Here is a 20,931-nt window from a genome sequence, read left to right as displayed (position 1 = left end):
ATTCACACAACCAGAACCAGCGATGTTGAAGGCCAAAGCAGCACGTTTGAACACACAGTCATTGTCCATCCCATTGATTAAAAAGCCAAAGTGCTGACTCTGGCGATTTGGATCCAGTCTAATCAACGTCTGTGTCCGGTCGGCAGCGGCGAGCCGAGCTCAAAACTCGGGCATCCTCTACCACCCTGGCCTATAACAGATGCGGCTGACCGGCTCAGTTGCTCTTGGCCGGCGAGTATATGGAGCGACTAAGCCCCCTGTGTGAGCGGGCAAAAGCCTCGCAGGATTAGCCTAATACCACTTATGGTGAAGCAGGCATGGGAAATAACCCTCCTTTTTATTATTTGTATGATTTCATGCATTTTGTCAAAGCGCAATGTTACAATTTGTCGTTCTTGCAATGTTACAATTTGTCGTTCTTGATTGTTAAGGTTGCTAAGGTTGTTAAGGTCCTAACTGACATCAGAAAACGTTTTATAGCATCTAAAATACCCAAAACATGCAGTATGATATGTTTATTAAAATGCAAAACACCAATAAAAATGACTTAATGAATGAATTAAAAGTGTCCAAAATCTGCAAAAAATTGAGCTGCGAATTGGGCATTTTCAGAAAGTCCCGCCCCCAGTTCTTGATGTCACGCCAAGACGTCTTGCATTGCTAGAGAATCAAAACAATGGCTTCCGATTCGGAGAATATGCTTTATTGTTACACATCCAGTTATGAATATGATTCAAATAGTTCTGAAGAGGAAAGCATACATGTTTGCAATCGATTAAAGAATTTATTCCGTGCCATTATGAGGCAACATTGAGGCAACATGGTGTCACTGAAAAAGAGGTACAAAATAGCGACCTCCTGTGGCCACCTCCGTTTCCACAGGCTGATAAATTCCTTATATGGAGCTTGGACGCCCTCTTCTGGCGGCATTTGGGTGCAACACTAGGTCCCCAGACCAAACAAGTACAGGAAAATACATTGACGTGATGGAAGGACCGCTACAATGCATCTTTTTTCGGTCAGGGGCGTTCCTTTCGTGACGTCACGTACGGACTCGTCACTAACTCAAAAACAAGACTTCCTGAATATTCAGCGCGAGTCTTAAAACGTAAAATCTAACTATATGCGGTGGAATCTTATTAAAATACACTCAGTAGAAGTCATTTGAAGCCATTTTACAAATTATGGACACAACTTGTCTGGAGACGTCGGTTGTCCTTTAAGCAAAACTATTCTTCACCCTGTCCAACTATGTCTCTTAGTCTGCTCTTGGACCGGGCACCCGTGTGGAACAAACCAGCGCCGCGCAACGCTTCCTGGCCTTATTGTATTGGTTGGTTGTGCCTTCCACGTCAGAACTAGTTTGTATTGGCAGCCGCGTGTGTCTGGCATGTAGGTGGCACTGAGTCAATCACGCCAGCCCCCTGGACACCCCCTCCCCATCCCCAACCCAAGCCCCACCCGAGTCTGTCCATCCTCAACTCAAATACTGCTGAGTGCGCGAAACGCTACATGACATAATGCCATTCCAGTGGGATAGTGGCTAAAGCCCCTCTTTCTGCTTCTTAGGTATATAAAGAGGATGCGGCCGTTGGGCAGAAAGGGTATCCACTCGCTCGTTTCCACATCCTTTTTTGATCGCTCGCTTTCAATCCCGACGGATCCCGAGCTGAGCAGCCACATTGAATCATCTCAAGCCAAAATCAACCCAAGCCGTAGCGGATCGAAACTTCTCGGCAGTCGCAATGGATATTGCCATCCAACACCCCTGGTTCAGACGCGCCCTAGGCTCCATTTACCCAGCTCGACTCTTCGACCAATTTTTTGGCGAGGGCATGTTCGATTACGACCTTTTTCCCTATACCACCTCCACTCTCAGCCCCTATTACAGACAGTCACTCTTCCGTAGCTTTTTGGATTCTTCCAACTCTGGAATGTCAGAGGTAAAAAAGCAGAAATGTACATTTATCCGGTCTCCGCTAATTGCATTTCAACTTCACACGTTCCCCCAGGTGAGATCTGACAGGGAAAAGTTCAACGTCTACCTGGACGTCAAACACTTTTCTCCCGATGAGCTGAGTGTGAAGCTCACCGGCGACTATGTGGAGATCCAAGGCAAGCATGGAGAAAGGCAGGTGAGTCAAAGGAAATTGTATTTGCTTTCTTTCGCAAATCCACTTGGGCTTCACCTGTCCGTATTTCAGGATGACCACGGTTACATCTCCCGTGAATTTCACCGCCGCTACCGCCTCCCATCCAACGTGGACCCAACCGCCATCACCTGCACCCTCTCTGCCGACGGCCTGCTGACACTGACCGGGCCAAAGGTCAGCGGAGGGAATGAATCCGGCCGTAGTGAGCGCAACATCCCCGTCACCCGTGACGATAAACCCAACGCCGCCGCCTCTTCCTAAAGGCTCGAGCAAATGGGACGGCAGCCTCTTCTCCTCTACTTATTCTTCCTCCTTTCACTCAGAGAGGATGCATGGGCCCTTCCTGCTTCTTTCTTTCCTCTCAAGATGATTCTGAGCACACTCGTAGAGTATCACTAGTCGCCTGGTTTGACTTAAAATCGTCCCTGTAAGGAGACTGAAATTAAGGTCACGTCACAAATACCCAGTGGCTAATTTCGGCAAAGTTCCGAAAGCCCCACGACTGCTTCCTTTCCTTCTCATCGCCTTTGAACCTTTGATTCTCACGTCTCCAACATATCCTGTCTTTGAGTCTACGCCTTGTTCACTGGATACTTCGATACCGAGAAGTCCATGAGAAAGAAAAAAGCATAATAAAGCTGCAAAATGAACAGAAGGCTTCTCTGCTTTGTGTCATCAATTACTCCGAAAGATTGACATATGGTCAAAGTAGAAAAGGAAAACACTCGTTTTAATTTGCTTTGTGCAAAACTCTGGTAGGATACACGCAGATGTTTACAACATGACACCATATAACAAACAAGTTCCTGTTTTTAAAACTGAAAATAATTTATTTCCTCTGTACAACGCCTCTTCCCCAAACAACAATAAAAGAGGGGAAAACAAAACTGAGGAAAATAGGACATACTGTAAAGCCTTTTCATTCTTTATCCTGTTTACATCCGTGTACCTGGAAGCACACAAAGGTTTTGGTTGAAATGAAATTTGATGTCATTAATTATCATCAAAATGTTAGAAAAACACATTTCTGGCATCTACTCTGCTCTTATTGCACCAAGTGTTTTACAAAGCTATCCGAATAGTTTTACAGTCCAAATTACGTTTTTGAATCAAGTCATTGTAACAATGAGCATTACCGTACTTTCTGCACTATAAGGGGCACCTAAAAGCCTTACATTTTTTTTTAAAGCTGACCGTGCGCCTTAGAATCCGGTGTGCCTTATATATGGAATGAACCGATAAAGTGAGATTTACTGTCCGTGCTCCTTTTGTGTATTTACAGTTGAAGAGGGTTGGTCATATTTTACATTAATGCGTGAACAACATTGAGTTATTATGCGATAGCTTATTATTATTGCTTTGCAGTATTACGAGTGTTACGGAATTGTGACTGTACTAACTTTTACAGCATCAGAATGTTTTGACATGTTTACCAAATGGAGTAAAAAGTTCCCCTGCACTATGATATAAATGTTTCAAAACATGTCATAACTCGCTGTTGCTAAAAGATAAAACTGTGCCACAAAAATAGTAATACTTTCCCTCAGAAAATATTAGAAAAAATGTTATTAATTTTGGGTGTTCATGGAGTTGGAAGAATGCGCCTTTGTGTATTGAAAAAAAAGTTTTAAAACATGTCATTCATTCAATGTGTGCCTTATAATGCCGAAAATAAGGTACTGAAGTTAACTCATCACCTGCCATGTGTTGGTCTAAAGAACACTATTTTGGAACACATTTACCTGCAGGAGCACCTGGAGGTCTGCCAAGATCTGCTGAGCTAAGAGTCTCAAGCTCGGCTGAACACTGGAGGTAAAACCGCGAATACGGGTCCGGATGTCTGAGTCCAGCAGGGCGGCACTCAGCCAAGGCTGCGCCACATCTTCCAGCAGGACTGACTGCAGCAGACGCAGGGAGTGGAGGCATACTTCCCATGATCTTTCTGTTGGATTGACAAACAGGAAAAAAAAAGTGCGGGAGTCAAAGGTTCCAAATACGTATATTTGTTCATCGCCCCTTCAATTGACGTGAGAATACTCAACACAGAAATGTCACTGGATGATGCTGGTATGATTTTGACCTCACAGTGCAGAGGTAACAAGATTAATTCCAGCTCTGGCTTCCCTGTGTGGAGTTTGCATGTTCTCCCCGTGCCTGGTGAGTTGTCTCTGGGTACTAAAATGGATGGATGGATGGATGGATGGATGGATGGATGGATGGATGGATGGATGGATGGATGGATGGATGGATGGGTGAATTGGGAGGATGAATGGATATGTGAATGGTTGGATATATCAGAATCAGAATCAGAATACCTTTATTCGTCCCGCAATGGGGAAATTTGCAGTCCACAGCAGCAATTGAAGAGGGATGGGGTTGGGGTGGGAGTGAAAGGATAGAAAACAAGATATTCTAAGAATAACAAAATAAAAATGTCAACTGTATACTGTGCAAATGTAGATGTGCAAAAACCGTTCTATAAACAAGACTGTACATAGTGCAGAATCAAGAATTGCAATCAAGAAATATGGAGAGATGGGTGGATTCGGTGGGTGGATGGATGGGTGGGTGGATGCGTGAATGGGTGGGTGGATGTATGGATACATAAATGGTTGGATGGGTGGGTGGATCCGTGGATGGATGGATGGATGGATGGATGGGTGGCTGGCTGGATGGTGTGAGGTATGTATATATGGATGGGTGGCTGGAAGGATGGGGAATATGATAACCGGATATCAGCCATTCGTTCACTCCACATTGAGGTGAGAGCACCATCCAGTGGCTTTACACTTAAAACGAAACACCACAAGAAATGATCAAATTCATTATAACTGAATGTGATGGTGACGATAGCTCTGTGGGTTGAAAACTTGTTATCTTATGGAGGTGGCATACCTTCAAGCAGAGTCCGAATAAGAGGCAGGAGCGCTGGGTTCTCAATCATGTACTTGAGCCCCATCACGCTGATACTGGCATTATAAAGACCCATGAGCATCAATCTAGGGCAAAAAAGTACACTAATAAGTAAAAACAAACACAACGTAGTTTGTTAAATGCTGAGAATCAAGCATTCGACTTGTTCAAAACATTTCCTCGTCTTGAATGATCTCATGAAGGAACTCGACATGTGTGCTACTAAATTTCGAAACTGTCATTAAGTGGAATGGGATGTCACATCTACACACATAAGGCATCATTCAACGATTCCACTGATTCGTGACACGACACAGTACTAAGCTGCAAACGTACACTTTCAATTTGGGGAATACACCAGGCTTCATCAGCTCCAACAACTTTATCAGAGTGTCCAACAGGTCATGTGCTGAGCTAGACAGGAAGTCCCGCCCATTGGTTACAGCCGCTATGTCTGATTGGGAGGGAGCAAAGAGCAGATATGGTACCTTTAGTTTCAAGAACTAAGTTTTAAAAAAATATGACTGCTTCTTACTAGTAATGGTTCCAGCTAGCGCCAAAACAAACTGGTACTCCTGTGCGTCGTAGTCCTCTGATCGACTCTTCACATCCTCATCCAGAGTTCTCACAAAGCTCCCTAGAGTCTGCGTGGCCACAGAGAGGAAGGCCGGCAAGTTTCCCTAAGACACAAGAATTAAAAGTTTATACCAGGGGTGAAAAACATACGGCCCACAACCCGGAACCGGCCCCAAAGGAGGTTTAAACAGGCCCACATGATTTTAAAAGTAGCAGGGTTTTTGCAGCTAATACTTGACTGTTTTGCTTTCCTGAATATACCACAATCAACGAATATGCTTGATTTTGTACCACCCTGTGGTGTCTATGTGTAATTACAACCTCTTAAAGGGAGACCGACGTCACTTTTTTGTTTTTTTAACTGACATCAGAAAAATGTTTTATAGCATCTAAAATACCCAAAACACGCAGTATGATATTTTTATTCAAATGCAAAACACCAATAAAAATGACTTAGTGTCCAAAATCTGCAAAACATTGAGCTGCGAATTGGGCATTTTCAGAAAGTCCAGCCCTCAGTTCGTGATGTCACGCCAAGACGTCTTGCATTGCTGGGGAATCAAAACAATGGCTTCGGATTCGGATAATATGCTTTCTTGTTACACATCCAGTTATGAATATGATTCAAATAGTTCTGAAGAGGTAAGCATACATGTTTGCAATCGATTAAATAATTTATTCCGTGTCATTTTGAGGCAAACGGGCGGGGGGGAATGTCTGACTCAAAAAGAGGCAAGAAAATGGCCACCGAGGTGTGAGGAATGAATCAGCCCGTTTCCACAGGCTGGTAAATTCGTTCCATGGAGCTTGGACTCCCTCTGCTGGCGGCTTTTGGATGTAACACACGGTTAAAAAAAAAAAAAAAAAAACAGTACAGCAAAATACATTGACGTGATGAAAAGACGCTACAATGCGTCTGTTTTACGGTCAGGAGGCCGTCCTTTTCTGACGTCACGTGAGGACTCGTCACCAACTCAAAAACAAGACTTCCTGAATGTTCAGTGCGAGTCTTAAAACCTAAAATATAGCTATAAGCGGTGGAATATTATTAAAATACACCCAGAAGTCATTTGAAGCCATTTTAAAAATTATGGACACAACTTGTCTGGAGATGTCAGTTGTCCTTTAAAACGATAATAGTATGTACTTAAAAATAAATCTTACATCAGCTAGCCACTGTTTAACCATGTCCTCCCTCGTCGAGCAGTTCCAAAGAAGGCTGCAGACCGCAGAACCAAGACTGAAGCAGTAGTCGGCCTGTTGCTGCAACTCAGCTCCACTCTGCCAGAGCTGCTCACGTAACAGCAATTTCTCCTAAAACAGACACAAAAACACACAAAGAGCAAATCATAAGAGTTTTCAATAGAACAGATTTGACAAAGTCAAGGCCCGAGGGCCAAATCTGGCCAACCACATCATTTTATTCGTCCCGCAAGAACAAATCAAGCATCTCAAGTGCCATGATTCTTGCTAAAGTCTGAACCAAAATGTCTAATTGTCATATGTTAACTATAATAAGTCATTATTTTTGAATTCAGATTTGAAAACTAGCTTTTCATTTATTTGTTATGCATTCTGCATGTAATATGTTGAGGAGATGAACCATTCTAATGGTTTCCCCAAATTCACAATGGCACTCGAGAGGAAACCATAACTACAATGTGGCCCTCGGCAAAAAATGACTTTCACACCCTTGCTCTACAGCACAGGTGTCAAAGTCAAGGCCCGCGGGCCAAATCCGGCCCACCACATCATTTTTTTCGGCCCGCGAAAGCAAATGAAACTTGTTAAATTCCATGATGATTGCTAAAATCTGAGCCAAAATTTCTGATTTTTGGATGTCAACCACAATAAAAGTCATTAGTCTTGACTTCAGATTTGAAAACGAAACCAAATTCATTAATTTGCTGTGTGCTCTATATGTAATATTTGAAGGGATTAAACATTCTAATGGGTTCCCCAAATTCATAACGGCCCTCGATAGGAAACCATAACTACAATGTGGCCCGCGGCAAAAAATGACTTTGACACCCCTGCTCTACAGTGTAAACCAAAGGCATGCCGCCACCGGGGAGATTTGTTTTTCCATGACATATGTCACTGACTATAATTGACCTAATCTAATCAGATGAATATTTGTGGAGTGGAAGTAGGCCTGAGGGAAAAAAAGAATAACAGCATTTCATGTGAAGAAGGTACGGCACAACGTTTCAAGCACGCGTGTCCATAGCTCCAATGAATCAACAGAACAGAAATTGCTCTTGTTCAAATCTAGTTTTCATTGCCTCACCTCTCTCTCCTTCTGACATTCAATTTGTAACACTTCCAGTCTGGACTGAAGATGACGACACTCCTCCTGTAAAAGCTCCTGTTCTTGTGTCAGATGTTCTTTCACTATGCACAGACACACAAGAACACAAATTCAACACATGGCAAATTTAAATCAGTCTCTTCATATGTTCTGAAGATTAAAAAAAAGATCATATTAAATAGAGCACAACCACATCTGTTTTCCTACACGAATTTCCACATCAGGGTTTCCCAACCTTTATCGAGCTGAGGCACCCAATAGACAAAATTTCATGGCACATGACCAAACTAAAATGTCAAAAAAAGTGTGAGTGTTTTTCCCTTCGGTTTCCTCTCACATTCAAAAAAGATGCGAGGAAGGTTGATTGAAGGCTTTAAATTGTCCCTCGGTGTGATTGTGAATGGTTGTTGTTTGTCTATATGTGGAGCCAATGAATGACTGGCAACCAGTTCAGGGTGTTCATATGAATATGAAGTCAAACTGAGTAGATAAAATCTGTCAATCACAAGGTTCGTCTCTTCACTTATTTGTTGTCTCATGTGAGTATACATAGTTCCGAAAATGGATGGATAATTCTACTAGATCTATGGTCTAGGTTCATGATGGCGTACCTGTTTTTGCCACTTTAGTTTTGTATAGCATGCCAATCAAATCACTGTTTACAACTCTGGGCAGGAACTCTTTTAACTGCATGACCTCTGTGGCTAACTTTTCCAGGTCTCTTTTCTTCACTCGAACAAAACCTTCCTGAGGAGAAGATGGTAGACACAGAGGGAGGTCAGGTAAAGTATAAACAGGACTTGTCAAAGAGAGGAAGGTAACTGGACTAGACCTTTGGTAGACTTAGAGTACAGTACTTAAAAAAATGTTATTTAACTTGGGAATTGTCCAATTTTGCCAGTGATCATATGATAACATGTTCAGGTACATGATCATCAAAACTTGCTCTTGGTCCAACTTAATTACACAAAACTAAGCTATCTTGGACACATTCAAATACATGTAGTCTGATTCTGACCCATGACAAGTAGTTTGACCGTTACAGGTGCACATTTTGTCATAGCCTAAAACAGAAGCAGCGAGTCAGCGAGCGTCATTAAAATTCCACGGAGATTCCTCAGCGCACTCAGAACAAAACAATAACAAAAAAAAATATTAATTGTAAATGACTTGGAAACATTGTTAACAAAATTTACCTGAGTTCCATCGCACAAGATATGCGGTTGCCCGCCAAATGACGACATTTTATGCTCGGCTCACTTTCTCCATTAACTTCCGGTTAATCCAAAATGAACAATTCCTGTAAAGACAGACCAGCGTCGGTAAATACTTGTTTTCAAATTTAATTGTGTCACACTAAATAAAAAAATCGTCGCACCGAATAACAACCCTGTAAATATAGGTCTGTATCGCATAAGCCTGTTTAAAAAAAGACCCATTCCATATTTTCTATTCCGTCTTTTCCCTTCGACCGACTTTCACTCACTAAACCGATCTGCAAAATAATACAGTCCGGGTTTTTATCCCTTCCGGCGGAGTCGAGAAGCTTACCTCGACTTCCTTTGTGTTTGAATTAATTTGAAACGTGCTTAGACAGTTCCGTGCCACCAGGAACAACTCCAGAGAGCCTTCAGACTTTACTCATGTCTACGGAACGAGACTTTTCCAGTGAAGATGAAGCGTTCACGAGTATGTTTCCTATCCACCGCGCTTGTCGTGATGGAGATGTTGGAGCTTTGGTGTCATTGAACCAACATCTCACTCATCTAACGACCGAGGATTCCTGCTACGGCTGGACCCCCATTCACTGGGCTGCTCACTGTGGCCAGGTGCGGATTTAGCTTCAAAGTCCGTCGAAGGAGGATATTCGTTTGTTGTGTCTGCTTTTTCCACGCGCACAGAGGAAGAGGAATGCCACGATACTAAAAAGTGTTGTGCCGAATAAACGGTCGATTATTTGTGGTTCCCTCTGCTGTCGTGTGTCCATAGTTTTGTGCGGAAACAGGAGCAATCGGTCGGATAGGTACCAAGTGAAGCGGGTTCGTTATAAGCGTCGAGCGCGATTGCTCAGCAAGTTTGTGTGTACAATAAAGTTATAAGGGGAAAAAAATGCTCGACATTTTTTGATTGGTTGCAGAGTAACATCACGGAATCAATTGAAGCTTTTGGCGCCAAACTCAACAGGAAGTGTGTCCCCTGCTCTCTTTGTTTACCTTTTTACCTGGCCAATGGATTTAAATAATTTCATAAAACTATTTTACGTCGCTTTACGTATTGAAACCACATATTCATAAATGTCTTGGAAATATGGAAAAATATCATGAGGTGTTTGCAGGTAACATGTACGATGTATAATTTCAGAATTTTAATAGTTCTCTGTTGTAACCACAATGTGGCCTATGACAAAGATGTTTTTAAAGCTTGTTGTTTTTGACATCAAATATAAGGAATCTTTTAAAATTATTTTGAAGTTAGAATGTTACACCATATTAACATTTGGAACAAAATATTAGTACATCGCAGATTAAATTAGATTAACCTTTATTCGTCTCACGGTGGATAAATTCACAGAAGCAAAGTTATGAACAATAATAAACAAATAAAATAATACATCATAACAAAAGAACATCACACTCTTCTTTTTTTAAAATGGTCTCAATTTACAGCATAAAGAAGCACAATCCAGCTACAGACAACCTTGATGAAATAAATCTAGACTGTATTTTTATTGCTCTGTTCATATAATACTATCCCCGAATGCTAACTAAATGTTCTCATCATCTCATGTGGATGCTTTCCTGGTCACATGAAGTTGGAGTGTGTCATACGCCTGGTGCAGATGGGATGCGATGTGAACACTGTGTCGAGTCGCTTCCAACAGACCCCAATACATACAGCTGCGCTCGGCGGGCATCCTCGCTGTGTTTTGTGGCTGTCACAGGCTGGTGCAGATGTCAACAGGCAGGTGAGCAGTGATCTTAATGTGAATGGGAAGGAAATAAATCATATTACACCCAGGGAAAGCAGTTTGATCATTTACGTATCGCATAATACGTACCATCTTAAGACCCATCTACTCTCTAAATCTGAATCTTTTTTTCTTCATTCAATTTAAACACATATAAATCATATAAAAGAACATACTGTTCATATGAGTGAGGAGGAAAAAGACAAAAGAAACATACAAAGAGAAATAAAGTGTCAATCGAAGCACCCACACGTGGATGGACATTCAGTCTTGCTTGTGATGTTATCAACATATTTTTCGAACACGTCAGCCTGATGCCCACATCGCTCACCCCTGCCATGCAACCTCTGTTTTTCAGGATTTAGTAGGAGAAGCTCCCATCCACAAGGCCGCCAGAGCAGCCTCAATGGAGTCCGTCCAAGTTCTGCTGATAGCGGGTGCCAAACTACAGTAAGTAACTTGCTGAGCGGAGGTCAGGACCACCGCAGCTTAGCTTTGGAGTTTAACTTCAACCGACTCGAAGGTTGAACTTGATCTTTTCTGGAATGCGAGTCATCATTGCTAACGTTGAACTTGTGGATAAAATGTTCTTACAGGAAATAATTGAAATAGAGTGGTAGGTTTATTATGGGGTTTAAGTCATTCTATGACCACATTTAGAACTTGTTTTACTCATATTGTTGATCAAAGTATTTATTTATTTGTTTATTTATTGCATTAACTGACCTTGCAGGGTGGCAAATAAAATGTTCTCATAAATTGGGAAGCAAAACAAATTTGTTCAATTACAGGCCCGGGAAAGCAGACCAAACTTCACATTTACTTCTCTTCACTCGCCGCGCAGCTTAACGAACACTAGCGGACAGACCGCAGCTGACCTGGCGCGCACTCACGGCTCTGACGACTGCCTGCGCCTCATCGCCAACTTGCAGGAGCACCTGAGGCAGCTCGGCGAGCTCCATGGCAACGGGGAAAAGAATGGCACCGTCCCCATTCCTGGTTCTGGTCTGCTTTGTAGGAAAAGGCTGCAGTCTGGTTTTGAGAACAGTCAAATAAAGAAGGCAAAGATAGGTAACCGTGACTCCATTTTACTTTCATGAAGCTGCCTTTATTTGCTTACGAAATTTGGACGCTGTTGTTTGGGTTGCAGATGTGTTCCTGCAGATGCAACATTTTGAACTTGAAGACAGCATGGAATTCGACTGCGGAGGTGAGATGTGATGCAGGATGTAATACAAAGGGTGTCAATCTCATTTTTTTACTGAGGCCATATTGTAGTTATGAATTCCTCTTGGGGCCGTTATAAATTTGGGGAAGCCATTAGAATGTTTCATCCCCTCCATATACAGTATTACATAAAGAGCGCACATAAATTAACTCATTCACTGCCTGTGCACAAATGTGTCCAGTCCAGTACCAGAGTTTTTGTCATTTTCACTCCAATTGCAGGATCCACAGAATATTGAGTTTTAGGACTACATAAACTTTCAATGCATTATAAGAAACCGTAGACTCGTCAGAAAAAAAGAGATAATTCCCAAGTTATATGGGTCTGGAGTTATCTGAGCTTGAAATGGGGGCAGCTGTACAAAATAAAATACAATACTGTACATGTATATTGACATATTAACAACAGCTGAAGCGTTAACAAAGCACTAACGTGGACAAAAGGCAAATGCTGTCCCATCGTGGAAGGGAAAAACATTGGCTGAGGTCTGACCAGCACTTTATCAGCACCCCCGCAATAAAAACCAAAATAAATTTAGGAATGGCAGTCCACGTCATGCTTTTCAATTCCCGAATAAATTCGGGAATGACAGTGAATGAGTTAATGAATAACTAGTTTTCAAATTTGAAGTAAAAAGTATTTTGATTAATAGTTAGTTAATAGTTTGATTTGCTTTTCAGGGGCCAAATAAAATGATGTGGTGGGCCAGATTTGGTCCATAGGCCTTAACTTGGACACCTATGTTGTAATGTGTGATGCAGGCTAATATCGCACAGTCGCTAAATTCTTCGCCGGATAAAGAACCTGTTGTAGGAATTCAGATACAAACCGTCACATATTTTCTCGAATTTCACTGGAGGTCACGTATTTCATGTGAATGAATTCACATTTCTTGTTGTCGCCTCCTATACCTTCCCTGCAGTCAATGGCAGTGTCCATCCACCCTCGCCCGTTGACTCCGATGACGACGACCCAATGAAAATCGACGACATTTCCACACGGCTGTCTTGGCAACAGGCGGGTTCGCCATCCACTCAGCGCCACTCAGCTGAAATGTGCGGCTCGCTGCATCTGACAGGAAGTCCCAACGACTTCGCGTCCCATCGGCCTGAGTTGGAGGAACTTCAAGGAGCTGATTGCGGAGACTTCTTACTTTATGGACATCACCATGGATTTGGCGACACAGCGGAGGAGTTGTGCGACAGAGGCCACGTGTGACAGAAGTAATTTCGAAATATGGAAGGCTTTTTGATATTTTCTCACAGATTGTCGCATTTGCCCCCAAATAGTCACGTAAAATTTGGTCAAGATATTGACAGAAATATTTTTCTGCTGACACATTTTGGGAATGTCCTTTTGGTGCTGCATTTGACTTCTTGTTGTATTTCATAAAACAGTTATTTCCTGAGCTTTTTTGAAAATTGCATTTTTTTTAAGTGTAGACCAAAGAAATGTCACAAAACGTCTATTATTGTACTTTTGTACTTGGTGTGAAAAATCTTTAACGTTAGCCACAAAGGTGGCTACAAAGGTTAATTATACCTTCTTCAAGCTAATATAAAGTGAACACTACAGCTTGCCACTTGGTCAGTGTTGTCATTTTGATCTGTATGTCTGCGTAAGCTCTCAGTCGTACAGGAGTGGTCCATCGATGAGAAGGTTTCTTCAGCCGTCATCTGTACTTTTACAGATGACGGCTGAAGAAACCTCATCGATTTTGATCTGTAATTGCTGCATTTTGATATTGTGTTGGGCAAGTGAAGCTTCATGAAGCACTTGTAGTTTTTGACTCCTCGAAATGGCGCTCTTGGTTTAAAGATGCAGTGAATTTTTAAGCCATTTCCTTTGCACTAACCAAATTTAAACCAAGAGCACCATCTGGAGGAGTAAAAAAAATATCACAAGTGCTTCATGAAGCCTCGTTTTCCCATCACCAACTTGAAGTACACTCCCAAGCTAATATATTTTTTTATTTTTGCTGCAAGCAGCAAGGATATCATTTAATTGGATTGCCGCAACGTCATTTCAATCCCTTGTTTAAATGTATTGCTTCTCTGTGCGTGGGATTCTGTATTTACATTTAAACTATGACATGTACTTCAATATTTTGAAAACTTTTTCAATAAATGTCATCAGTCCATTGATTGTAAAACCAGATTCTCATCGCTACACATTCCAAATACTTTTTATTGATCATGTTCAGTGTCATATTATAAATGTTAAAAAGAAAAAAAACTTCCATCCATCATCTTCCATCTATTCTGATAAGGATTGTGGGGAACTGCAGCCAATCCAAAGTCTCTGGAGTGGTCATAAGAAAACGGCAGAGCACAAAAAGCCACAAGACCTCATTCATATTCACACAAACGCAGAGTAAGAACCAAACTCAAATTTGGAACTGGCAAATAAACCATAAAATCATCTCCCTAAATCCTGTTTGATCGTTTTTTGCAGACTAGCTATGCTAGCATCCAGAGCGGCCAATCCGTCTCGGAACGCCGCCTCATCCCTGGTGTCAAAGGTTGAAATTGATCTCATACTGCAGTCGGGTGACAGAGCGTCCACCTTGCCCTCGGAAAGGAACGAATCTGATAATTCAGCAAAAACGTCATTGTGGTGAGATGGCGTTTTGTCAAATGGAGTCATTTTCGCTGCATCTTCTTTTTCTGCAACCATGTTAGCGTTAGCACCGCTGCACGAGGCCTCCGCTTGGTCCAACGTCATCAGATATTTTGTGACACGTTCAGTGGCATTGCTCTGGTAATTGTATTGCTCCTTGAGTGTTGCGTCACATGTCGCAAGGTCAACAACTGGTTCACACTCAGGCGTGTGTCCATTCCGAATCACCCTAAAAGAAAGAGGAAGGCAAATGAAGCTTCGATAGAAAGTTCCATAGCAAATGTGGCCATACAGCGGGACCAACCGCTTCAAGTTTTCGATCTCTGCCAGTCTTTGCTGGGCGAGAGAGGCCAGTTCCCTGTTGACCTGCTCACTGTGGACAAATTTGGTTCTCATGGTCTCCAAATCTGAGCATACAAACACACAAAACGAACTCAGTCTTATGACTGCATATAATCGATGCCACATTGCTGCTTATGCCAATGTGGACCATTATTTTTTGAAATGAGAACAGCAAGGGCAACCCAAAATATTTTTAAAATGTTCCGCTGATTAATCTAAATTCCCAAAATCGACAAATGGTTATAATTGCTCACATCTGTCTTAGCACTGTTAAAAGGTAGGCCCGGGCAGTAGGTGGGGGACACCCTGAACTGTTTTCCAGCCAATCGCAGTACAAGTAGCGTCGCCATAAAATTCCAAAACAAAATGTAGGACAGCAATTAAACACAACCTGATTTCATCAGCGCATTCTGTGCCTCACTGTCGCGTAACAGTTTCTTCGTATTCAGAAGAGATTTCCGCGCTTCAGCGAGAACAACTTTCAGCTCCTGCAGGCGGTATTGAGTAACTGGAAGATCTTCTGAAAGACTGAATGCTAAAAAAAAAAACCATTTGATCTTTAATAATTTAAGAGATTTTTTTTCTTCACAATTTATGTAAAAAAAAAAACGCTAACAAAACAATTCGGAAAAAAACAACAGAACTACACTATAAGGAGATTTCATTGCACACCATTTTAAGAGGTGATCCAGACGCTGCTGTATTTGTACACACGCATCTAAACACAAAATCTTTACCTTGTGAGGTATATGGCGTTTCAGTATTTTGTTGTGTCTCCCTATCCTTCAACTGTTTGTTGAGAAAGGCCACTCGTCTGGAATAAAGATATACGTGAACATGATGGTGACCGAAAACACTATTAACGTCACGTCATACCTGTGAAGCTGGTCGTTCAAGTTGGGCAGCGTCTGCAGGTCTGCAGATTTGTCAGGATCGATACTTTTGGGGATCAAGTGCGGAGAGGACACGGTCGTCTCGAGATGACTGAGCAGCTGCTCCGCAATACTGCCTGCGGAGCCGAAACAGGCACGAACAGGTAAATGGCATGATTCATTTGACAGTAACAAAACAGTTATGAAAGTAATGTTTTATCAAAAATGTTTTATTGTGTGAAATTATTTTTCAAATGAAAGGCTAGGTGATTTATTTTTTCTAATTATGTCAGCGGAAGACGTAATAGAATCTCAACTAGAAGGGCCATTTTGTCTGGAGCTAAACATGTAATTAAAAAAATAAAATTAATTAAAATTAATGATAAAATAAAATAAAATAAACATACCTTTTCCAGCTATCAACGCCTTGAGCTCTCCAAGAAGATACTGGACGGTCTGTAGTTTTTTTCCACTAACATCATCCTCGCTATGTATGTCGTGATGGGGGTCATACGGCACACCAGGATATAACTTGGTTTGGGATCCGTACGCACCCGAGCGTGTCGCACTTTGGCCGTTTGTGTCTTTCACGGGCACAGAATCAATGTCTTTGCCATTCAAGGAGGCTGTGTGGTGACTGGGAGGTGATTGGCAGGCGGTCTGAGCAAAATTACGCTGACTTGCGGTGTGGGGAGCAGACTCGGACTGGGTCACAGACAGAAGGACGGAAGTCAAAGGCTGAGAGGGGAAAGACCCCTCAAGCGGTTGAGATGCTCTCAAGGGTGGAATGAAGCGAGACTGCTGCGGGGTATGCGACGCCTTCACTCCCGACTTTAAAATTGAAGGAACTTCCTTTGCTCTTGGGACCCGAGTGGAACTGCGTTCTGAAGGTGGAATATGTGTTTAATTTAAATCATCAGAACATTGCCAAAAAGAATACAAATGTGTTAGGTTCAAGTGCAATCTACCCTAAATGAGAATATCTATCTTTCCTCGCACAGATTTGAATTTGAAGAAAACAGCTCACAACCGCAGATGGTCTGCAATTGTATCAAATTACCTGGCCTGTGGTTTCAGCTGTCTTTGGAAAACGACAGACACCAGCTTGCATATTTTCTAGAGCCACATTCCTATATTGGCAGCCATTTTGAAATTACAACCCCCCTTAAAAGTATTTTAAACTTAATGTGTTTTTTTCCCAATTCATTACACTTGTCATTAAACAATGTCAAATATCCAAAGCAAAACTCAATATCAGTGGTTCTTAAATTTGTTAGAAGTACCAAACTCAACCGGTTCATATGCATATTTACTGAACTCTTAACTAGTGAAAAATAAATGTTTTTTCAAACAAATTCAAGACAATAAAAAATGCATTTCATGAAAAAAGTGAACACAATCAATATACAGTAAATACAAAGTATATATATTTTTTTAAATTTGGTCTCAAAATGAACCAGCCACTGATGGCCAAAAGTGGGCGTGTCATATTTAACATACTATTTTGAGTCAAGTGGATCTAAACGTCTACGGCAGAGGCTCCGTCGAACCCCTGAGACCGATTCACTGACCCCATAACGTTCAACTAACCCAGGTTAAGAACCACTGCATATATATATAAATATATCAGTATGTCTAATGCTCAATAAATACAGTTTTGAGCGACTACCTGTTGTTGGAGGGAATTTCTTGCTGGTCTTTTTCCCCAATCCGCTGGACGGTTTTGTTTTGGCACCCCCACCGTCCACTGTTTTGGGAGGTTGTCTCAGCACAGGTTCTAAGTGCAATCACACACACACCAAAAAGACACAGTTTCATCATGGCAAAAAAATGATTCTGAAAATACAAGCCCTCCTAACCTTCCTTGTCCACCTGGAGCATTCCAGAGAGAAGAACAGCGCAACGATCCAGCCCAGAGTGAAGACTGGCAACCTGAGAGTAAAGTGTGGGATGTATTCAGAATAATTGACAAGTTGGGTACTTTTTGAAGTGTAATGGCATGTTGGGGTGGATAATTGTCAGTCGCCTCGCTAAGGAAAATTGTTTCATTTGAAGTGAATGTTATGTTTGGTGCCAGTCTAGAATCCACAAGTTTTGGGCATTCAAAGACACCAGTAAGTATTTCAGCTGTTATCATTCGTGTTTTGACATGATTTACTGCCAATTCGTTTATCAATCTATTTATCTATTTATTTTAGGCGCAAGTGTTCAGAATGTGTGTTGTATATTGTTCAGAATGTGTATTGATCTACTTCTTTGTAAGTGCAAGGGTTTAATCAGTCACTACTTTTGTTTGTTTTTGTACTTGCAGACAGTGTGCACTTTTGACATCTTGTGAAGATTGTTTAGAAATAAAAATTATTTGTTTTCCTCTTTGATTTGCTTTATTTTTCAAAAAGGTCTCTAAGGAACAAGAACATTGCAATATAAAATGATCATCTCTGACCACCCACATCCATCCTCATTTCCTAGCCTTTGCTCACTTGGTCTTTAGGGTCTGTGGAATAAAAGGAGTAGGCCGGTTCCTTTCGCCCTGGAAACGTGGCTCTGTTCGTATAATAGAAATATATTACAGTATATTACTGAATAAGGAGAATGCCATGAAATGGAATAAGTGTAAAACATGCAACAATACAAAGTATGAACTTGCCGTTTCCTCGCCTGTTGTACCCTGGCCGCTCCACCTGTCAATTTTGCAGATATCAGTACCTGTCAATACAAGCAGTGTTTCAATTCATTAGCACATGTCCATATTGCTGATACTATTCAAGGTCACACAGGGAAGCTGGTGTATTTCCTAGCTGGGTGAAATGTGGGTTTACGTTTCAATCACTGCGCCGTTACAGAGCGTAAACATGCAATAATATATGCTAATCACAGCAGGGCTGTCACCAAAAGGGTAGACAACCATTCAATCTGCACTTACATGGAATGTTGTAACCTCAGTATTTTGTATTAATCTAACATGCAGGTTAATGCAGGACATTTGAAGGAAACCCAAACCAGAAAGGGTGTCAAAATACAACTATTGAATTTTACTATGAAAACACATTGATAGAATTTCACTACAAAAAAACGTGTTTGTTTACAACAGGGATGGCCAAATCATGTACTCCAAGCCCCAATCTCAACTATATTTTAGACGTTTCCACTCCTACAGCACACCTGATGCAAACGATTCGATCATCAACAAGAGGTGCAGAAACCTGACAATAAACCTGATTATTTGAATCAGGTGTTTTGGATTTGGGAAACATCTCAGATTTGCAGGATAGGGGCCAACCAAAGAGCCCCACATTTTACACAGAAAAATTAAATGAGATGGGCATTTAAATATACTTACATACTCTGTGTGATTTATTTTGTTTGGTGTTGTGATTTTTTTTTCATAAATAAATGCAGGATAAGGCTCTCAAGGACACCCTGCTTTGTTTTATGAGGTTCCGTCCATTTTGACAGATATGCCACATTCAAAACTGCGGATGTGTTGTCGTACCGCAGCCGTGATCAGTGGAGCCAACCAGCTCGACTCGTACCTCCCTAAAACAAGTTTCCATACTTGCTGAAAAATCTATATCTTAAACTAGTTTCGATGAGCATTGTTACAGCGTTGGAATGCTTTGGGCAAAGAGACCAATTTTAAAGCAAATAAGCCACGATAGACGCACTTAACAATCGAGAAATGAGGGGAAATTGCAACGAAAGTAACCGATTTTCTTTCGGTAAATGTAATCATTGTTCTGACCTTTCGCTTCATACTTCCTTTCATTGATAATAAACTGCATCACCATAAAGATAACTTCGGGTACTTCTTTAATGTTGTTACTGTGGAATCGTGGGAATCAAACGCAGTGTTTTTATTTCGAATATTCTTCCTATTCCTTTCTTTTATGGACACCAACAAATGTTATTAAATGCACTACCGCCATCTATCGGGGTGGAGCGTGACACAGTATTCAACAGTATCCCTGTGGCGTCAAGCGGAAGTGCGCCTTTCAACCCAATCACTCTGTCCCACATCAAGGACATCAAAGAATTGAAAGACGTGAAAAGGGTTGAAAGGCGCACTTCCGCGTGACGCCACATCCCCACCCCTCCGAGTCAATAGACATAATCAACACTTTTTCGTAATTATTGAGATGTGCTTAGGAAGATCGATAAAGTCAATTTCCCAGTTTCTAGGTAAAATGCACTTGGTTTTATTTGCCAACTGTCCACAAATAAAAATAATATTCTGAATGTGAATTTTGTGTGCATATTAAACTGATTTAGTACTCCCAAATTATCATTTAGCTTGTTATAGCTAATGCGTGGCCAGAAATGTACTGGAGTGTGACTAAATGTAGCGAGTAGTGACCACAAATTATTTTTATGGTGCCGATGACCATGTTATATTTGAGTTACTTCCGGGTTGAGTGATATCTGGCGTGACTGGCTCCCCCTGCTCACCTGCAGCCAAACTTATCCTCTGACTGTACAGTCTTGTGTCCTTGATAGTTTTGAAAGGTGCTTATAAATTAAATGGTTTATTATTATTATTATTTATTATTATTATTATTATTATTATTATTATTATTATTATTATTATTATTATTATTATTGCTGATGTAACAACTACATAAATACTAGTAAAGTAAGTCACATCCCACCTGAGCCTTGAAAAAAAAATCCCCGGAATGTGAACGAAATTTTGACATAAATATGTGTACATTTTAAAAATAAGTACTTGAGTAAACAGCTTTGTAAAAACAGCTTAATTAAAAAAATTACACCTGAGTCGTCAAGGAAAAGCGGCGGGGAAGTAGCAAACCTGGCAACCTGCGATAGACGAGCTTTGCTTTTTCTCCCACGTGCTGATTAGGTGTCTTCTCGAATCCGTAGCCTGTGACGCTACGAGGCAAAAAGACGCCTTTGACTCAAACTCATCCGCCAGGACGAAAACTTTGGTA

General features: G+C 41.3%; 4 protein-coding genes across 4 annotated transcripts; 2 read left to right on the top strand and 2 right to left on the bottom strand.

Moving 5' to 3' along the window:
* Positions 1–1,591: 1,591 nt before the first annotated feature.
* cryaa (crystallin, alpha A) lies at positions 1,592–2,790 on the top strand. Its single transcript, XM_089008891.1, has 3 exons — positions 1,592–1,943; positions 2,013–2,135; positions 2,205–2,790. The coding sequence occupies exons 1-3, from the start codon at positions 1,746–1,748 to the stop codon at positions 2,412–2,414; spliced, it is 531 nt and encodes a 176-aa protein (XP_088865017.1). The 5' UTR covers positions 1,592–1,745; the 3' UTR covers positions 2,415–2,790.
* A 156-nt stretch (positions 2,791–2,946) lies between these two features.
* Positions 2,947–9,637, bottom strand: hsf2bp (heat shock transcription factor 2 binding protein). The gene is made up of 10 exons (XM_089008870.1): positions 9,505–9,637; positions 9,150–9,253; positions 8,565–8,700; positions 7,933–8,036; positions 6,807–6,956; positions 5,602–5,746; positions 5,403–5,520; positions 5,049–5,152; positions 3,896–4,095; positions 2,947–3,102 (listed from the first exon to the last, which is right to left on the bottom strand). Exons 2-10 carry the CDS (start codon positions 9,195–9,197, stop codon positions 3,073–3,075), a joined length of 1,035 nt encoding a protein of 344 aa, XP_088864996.1. The 5' UTR covers positions 9,198–9,253; positions 9,505–9,637; the 3' UTR covers positions 2,947–3,072.
* Positions 9,597–13,557, top strand: LOC148903796 (ankyrin repeat domain-containing protein 10-like). Its single transcript, XM_089008880.1, has 6 exons — positions 9,597–9,782; positions 10,766–10,918; positions 11,280–11,371; positions 11,766–11,992; positions 12,072–12,131; positions 13,072–13,557. The coding sequence occupies exons 1-6, from the start codon at positions 9,597–9,599 to the stop codon at positions 13,365–13,367; spliced, it is 1,014 nt and encodes a 337-aa protein (XP_088865006.1). The 3' UTR covers positions 13,368–13,557.
* Positions 13,558–14,299: 742 nt separating this feature from the next.
* On the bottom strand, positions 14,300–19,879 carry ccdc14 (coiled-coil domain containing 14). Its single transcript, XM_089008857.1, has 11 exons — positions 19,728–19,879; positions 18,633–18,691; positions 18,466–18,529; positions 17,842–17,914; positions 17,652–17,759; positions 16,390–16,866; positions 15,987–16,119; positions 15,848–15,924; positions 15,502–15,645; positions 15,073–15,175; positions 14,300–14,997 (listed from the first exon to the last, which is right to left on the bottom strand). The coding sequence occupies exons 1-11, from the start codon at positions 19,749–19,751 to the stop codon at positions 14,568–14,570; spliced, it is 1,692 nt and encodes a 563-aa protein (XP_088864983.1). The 5' UTR covers positions 19,752–19,879; the 3' UTR covers positions 14,300–14,567.
* Positions 19,880–20,931: the final 1,052 nt, after the last annotated feature.

Source organism: Hippocampus bargibanti, linkage group LG01 (genome assembly GCF_051943395.1).
Source record: "Hippocampus bargibanti isolate YZ-2025 linkage group LG01, ASM5194339v1, whole genome shotgun sequence".
Classification (NCBI taxonomy): domain Eukaryota; kingdom Metazoa; phylum Chordata; class Actinopteri; order Syngnathiformes; family Syngnathidae; genus Hippocampus; species Hippocampus bargibanti.
Note: the sequence above shows the minus strand (reverse complement) of the source record. Positions and strands in the feature narration are given on the sequence as shown.